This window comes from Pollicipes pollicipes, unplaced genomic scaffold (assembly GCF_011947565.3).
Source record: "Pollicipes pollicipes isolate AB1234 unplaced genomic scaffold, Ppol_2.1 Scaffold_4295;HRSCAF=5057_pilon_pilon_pilon, whole genome shotgun sequence".
NCBI classification, from domain to species: Eukaryota; Metazoa; Arthropoda; class Thecostraca; order Pollicipedomorpha; family Pollicipedidae; genus Pollicipes; species Pollicipes pollicipes.
In genome coordinates this window covers 38,496,346-38,502,011 of record NW_023596461.1, presented here as the reverse complement: position 1 = coordinate 38,502,011, position 5,666 = coordinate 38,496,346, and the positions used below count along the sequence as shown (strand labels likewise).

At 53.1% G+C, this 5,666-nt stretch overlaps 1 protein-coding gene across 1 annotated transcript in view; it reads left to right on the top strand.

Moving 5' to 3' along the window:
• The window catches only part of LOC119097511 (neurogenic locus notch homolog protein 4), a gene marked incomplete in the record, with an annotated part of 165,174 nt that extends 162,778 nt beyond the window's left edge, over nucleotides 1–2,396 (top strand). The window contains 5 exon segments of the mRNA XM_037220543.1: nucleotides 304–390; nucleotides 871–957; nucleotides 1,211–1,291; nucleotides 1,524–1,685; nucleotides 1,957–2,396. Coding sequence (XP_037076438.1) covers nucleotides 304–390; nucleotides 871–957; nucleotides 1,211–1,291; nucleotides 1,524–1,685; nucleotides 1,957–2,045 — 506 coding nt within the window.
• Between the last annotated feature and the right edge of the window lie 3,270 nt (nucleotides 2,397–5,666).

Genomic DNA, 5,666 nt, shown 5'->3' with positions numbered 1-5,666 from the left:
GCTCGTTGTGGACTAGGGACGCTCCGAGAAGAAAAACGGGATAGCTTCCTCTGTATATACCGCGCTAGGTAATTTTTCCCCAGACTTATGAGATACCGCAATCCGAGGCGGCATTCATTGCCGTCAATGTGTACATTACCCGATGTGGACCCTGCTGCAGGCTGAACGCCACCATGTAAATAGCCCTCTGTGCACTTCCATTTGCATATAACTATTTCATTCGTCACTTACCACGTGGTGAGCTCAGATGCCGCGATGCTCCCGATTTGGTGCTCTTTGGTTTTAACCGGGGTTCGCTTGCAGTCCCGGAGACCTGCGCCAACAAGAAGGTCCCGTGCCGTACTGGCTACAAGTGCGAGGACCGTGCCTCCGGCCCGACCTGCGTCAGAGGTACGTCTCACTTCTGTAGCGCAGTCACGGACATTACGGCTCTCAGGTGTGTAACCAGACCGGATTTTACCGGATCGAACCAGATGTCGAGCCTGACGGATGCTGTATCCTCTAGCGTTCCTCGGCGGACATGTGCCCTGGCGTCTCCACTGCAGCAGTTTGGAGTTCGAAAGATTGAATCTCAGACACCTCAACGTGCGTGAGGCTACCCGCAGGGCAGTCCCGTCGCTTTTGTGAATCTAGTAAACGACTGACGCCATTAATCGACGTCGCTCACAAGATGCCTTTTTCACAAGTGTATCTCCCGACTTTCTATTAGTCTTCCCTCGCCGTCTCCCTGCATGTCCGTGTCCGAATGAAGGGCTGAAGCCGAGGACCATCGTCCCCCCGTTGCCCGGGGCGGGGCCTCGCCATGCTGCTGGTCATGTGCTCGTGCGCCGGCGACCGCCGCCGTGCGCTGACGTGTCTCTCCGCCGCCAGTTCCGGAGACGTGCGCGAACAAGCGCGTGCCCTGCCGGCAGGGCCTCAAGTGCGAGGACCGCCCCACAGGCCCCGTCTGCCTGCCCGGTAAGACGAGCACTGAATGGTCTGACTCCGCCCTTCACCGGAGCAGGCATATCCAAAAACATTCTCGCGATTTTGTACTTTAATGTTGTTGTTGCAAACCACAGCGAACAGTTGCAAACATTTAACAACAAGAAAACAACTTGGTCTTTGGTGGCCAGGCCTTATCTTGGCTGGATCTCCTGTTGCGAATGCGCTTTTTCTGGCATTGTTTATACCCCGGAGAGTTTCATTACTATTCCTTGTCTGTCCCCAGATCGCAGGACGTGCGCTGACATCAAGTGCTCCGCCGGAGAGCTGTGTAACGACCTTCCTGACGGACCGGACTGTGTGCCCGGTAAGACGAGCTATGTGTCTGTGCACCTCTGAGCCTCTGGCGCTTAACTGCCAGACTAGTCTGGGCTACTAGACGAAGATTAAGGTGTAGTCCAACTCAGCTGGACTGCGCCTCTGGCGTGTCGGCTCACCAGAGCTGGGTTGTCGCACACTGCAGGTTCGTCGCAGCATCATCTTCGTACGGACGCTGTCATCCAGCTTAGTCCACCGGTGATGCATTTGTTCTTTTTTAGACGTGCCGTCGTGCCAGGGCTTCTTCTGCCGCCGCGGCACCAACTGTTACATCCGTAACGGCTCGCCCACCTGCCTGCCCAACACGTGTGAGGTGCGCGAGTGCCGTCCCGGCCTCACCTGCATCGACACGCCCAGCGGTGCCCTCTGCCGGCGCGGAACGGGTGAGTGCAGGGTCACCGGGTCCCGGCCGTTGGCGACGCACAATAGCCGCGGTCGGGGTGGGCGGGGTGTTTGAGGCGTGGCGGCGCCCCACACCCGGCGAAAGCCTGCCGGGTCTGCAACCAGGCGTGCCGTTACCGCTTGTCGATCTGGCGCCTCGTCTGAATGTGTCCGGGTGCTCACGAGCTCCGCGGGCAGGGCACGGGGCCTGGCTTCGGGCTATGGTGCACTGCCACTCGACGACTCCTGAGTAACTACTGTCTCGGTCTGCAGTGTCCCGCAGCTGCACGGGCAAGTACTGCCCGAGCAACTCGAGGTGCGACGAGAGTGGACCTACGGGCGCCCACTGTGTCAAGATCTAAGCGTCTGGCTGCTTGAAAGAGGTGGTGCTGCTCCCCAGCAGACGACCCCCTGCTGCTGCCACCGGCCAGCACAGCCCAGCTACCATCTCCTCCAAACGACCTCAGTCGAGGTCCGCAAAACTAACTGTAACTTAAAATGGACAGCTTCGATAGCAAATATACAAAAACTGTTTGGGCCATGTGCCTCCATCTTGGGACATGTTGCCTTGCTTCGCTCTCCGATGGACGGCTCGTGTAAAGATGTGTCACAAAACGGAAAACTGAGCGCCATCGCATGCCGTTAAGTGGTTTAGCTCCCACAAATGCGTCGAAATACATAAATGCAGTGGAATTTATCGTTTCTCTTCCATTACGAGAATGACATGAGATGTCACTCTGAGAGAACTGGAGAAGATGTTGTTATGAAGGAACTGGACTGCACAAATAGAACGAGACAATCAACGTCTGACAATTTCCTGAACCAGAATTCCCTCTCCGCAGAGAACTGGACCAGATATGCTAAGGCACAGTAAAATGTACAGTAATGGCACTGGATACAGCCCCTCGCCTGAGACAATGCACTCTCCTCGCCAGCAGTCATATCTCCTTGTCCAATCGTTATCTCAATATATGTGAACAGGACAGTGGAGCAAGCCACTATCGAAAACCAGACTGAATCCCGCATAATTCACGACCACAGACCTTTTCGGAATGATGCGTATCGAACACGGAATATGTCACGGGTGGATCGCAATAGGCCCTCGCTCTGATTGGCCGTTTTTCATAATGTAGACTGAAAAGGGGCGGGGCGATGCGACACCACCCCTGCCGTTTCCAAAGGAAGCAAGATACAACCTTGATGGCGAATCAGGAACTACGGCGTTATGTAGGCATAGCATGCCATGCTGCCTGGTGCTGCTTAGGACGCGTCTTTCGCAAAAGTTTCAGCCCGGAGACTCTGACGGCTCGTCATGGCCACGGATGTTGTGCAGCAGCGCACGCTTATCGAGATGTGTCGCGTCCGGCGCATCCAGCCAACCTGAGGTCTGCAGCGATCAGTGCGCTATAATACCGACTAGCCGCGATTTCCTCCGTGGTATGATGACTTCTTGTGAACGGCACTAATTTTGGCCAACTTTGAAACGATTCGCCATGACAGAAACAACAAACTAATGAGATCCGTGAGAAAGAAACCATGATCTGGCCGGTAAGTTCAGCTGTCATTTGGCGACGGTTGGGTCCTGGGTTGCCAGCACATTGAGAGAGAGCACCGGATATTCACCCAGACTGCCAGCTGTCTGCACGACCTCCTTCACTTTAAAGCCCGCTACTCGCTCCGAACTATCTTGGTCGATCCGGCTGATGAACAATACGAGAGCGTTGTGAGTGGACGGTGTACCGATAGTAGCAGTGTGGCGACGCTTTCTGTGCTCGGTGCGCACCTCCTGCGGATCATCTCTCGCGACACGGGAGATAATCATGAGATGTCACCTAGCTCGCCCATCCGAAATGGTCGTCCAGCTCCATCGCAATGCTGGTATTCCCCGACGAGTGGAAAATTGTGTGTGTGTGGTATCCACCCCGAGATCAGGCGACTTTACTGTACCAGTCAACAAAATCCCAGTATCTGTTTGATGCATGCTGTCAAAATTCTTGGAAAATTTGCTTTCAGCCAGCTGAGCACGTACCTCCGCAGCAATGGCATTCTGAGTCGCGCTCAATATGCTTACCGGCGAGGTCACTGTATCGAGGACGCTCTGCTCGACACTGCCGGAGAGCTGGCGAGGAATATCGACAGCGGTGAGGCATCTTCATTAACAGCTGTCGACCTATCCAACCGACCGACCTGTCCAAGGCTTTCAACAGCGCTGATCATGACTTCCTGTTAACAAATGTTCAGTGGTACGCCGTGGGCCCCGATTGGTCCAAGAGTGATTTGAGTGGCCAGAGGCAGGGAGGGCGGGGGGGGGGGGGGTGCATGGAGAACTGACAGCATTACCGTCAGATGACGCAGTGCCCCAGGGATCCATAGTCGATCCGCTCTTATTCCCCCTTTTTATAAACGACTTGCCCAGTCCCCTGTCACATGGCTACCTCATCTCATGTGCAGATGATACTCCTCAGCTCCCGGACGACCCTCCTCCCGAGAAGCAGTCTCGACACACTTAAAAGTCGTCTTAAAATATCTGTTTGCGAAATCCTGGCTTGGCTCAGCGCAAATTGAAAATCAGCGAAGATAAAAATGACATTGTTTTCAGGAAGTTCAAAACATAATTTCAAGAGCAGCTGTGATTTTCACTTAACCATGAGAGAGAGAGAGAGAGAGAGAGAGAGAGAGAGAGAGAGAGAGAGAGAGAGAGAGAGAGAGAGAGAGAGAGAGAGAGAGAGAGAGAGAGAGAGAGAGAGAGAGAGACCATCTCACCTTCACGGCACACCAAATTTAGTTTTCGGTGTGATTGTAGGAGAAGCTTGTGTGATCGTTGAGAAGCTCTCGCTTTCGTTGGAGAAGCATGTCGCCAACGTGATCCAAAAATTCGTTTGGTTGGTACCAGGGGGTAGAAGTTTAAACTTAGTCTGAATTCCTTAAGATCACGAGAGTGAAAGTATGCAGCACGACGCTAGCACCATTTCCATGTTGGCAATGATACCCGGCAAAACATATTTGGGGTAAGATACCACCACCGGCGTGTCATCGCGTATTTTACGACAAAGGCGCCGGTGGCATGCTTGCTTAGGCCATGGGTGTACAATATGAAGAGTAGAGCTCCAACAGAAAACCCCTGGAAGACTTCCTAGTTGATGAGACGTGGAACTGAAATCCATCAGTCAAGTGGCGAAGAGGGTAAACTGGAACTGTAAGCGTGACTAGACAAGAGGTTTTTAAACCAGGCCGTATTGATACATTACAAATAAAATTTTGTAATCTATTTTGAGGGATCAATTGACTCTCATCCGTGGCACCCAGGGCCAGGTTTGAAACTGCCAGGAGACAAGATGTCAGGAGACCGCTAGGGTCAGACAACGTGCTGTGTCAGGGTAGGAAGGTGTGTTTTGGATAGATGGCAGTAAAGCTAGCGTTTAACATACTTTTCCGTAATTAAAGCAATGACAGGAAGGGTGAAACCGGAATGATAGCTGGTCGGGTAGTCTGAATCACCGGACCTCAATGTGGGGTAAGCCACCGCGTGTTTCCACACTCAGGAAATGTTAAGGTTGAGGCAGGTATCCACAATATGCAGCAGGGCCGCTCCGGTAGCCACAGACATTTGGAAAATCCCGGTGTCCTTTCCGCCAGGACCACAAGTGGATGAGCTCCTCATGCAACATGCAGAGCTACGAACGAGTTCAAGACTACCAGGTTCAATGGCAAGAGAAGGCGCCGACCTGAGGCAGTCGAACAGTTACTTCCGGCGCGGAGTCGCCACCTTCCGCCTCTGCGAGCACGCACGGGCTGACATCCACACACACAATAAACTGGTTAAGGGGAGTGTTACCTACGGGCGTATTTGAACATATTCGTGTAAAATCTCAGGACAAGTTATGACTGATCATAGCACTGCGGAGTGCAGATGCGGCACCAACAAGATTTTACAGAACAGTTGACCTGAAATATTGTTAGTCCAAGTTATGGAGCCAACTTTT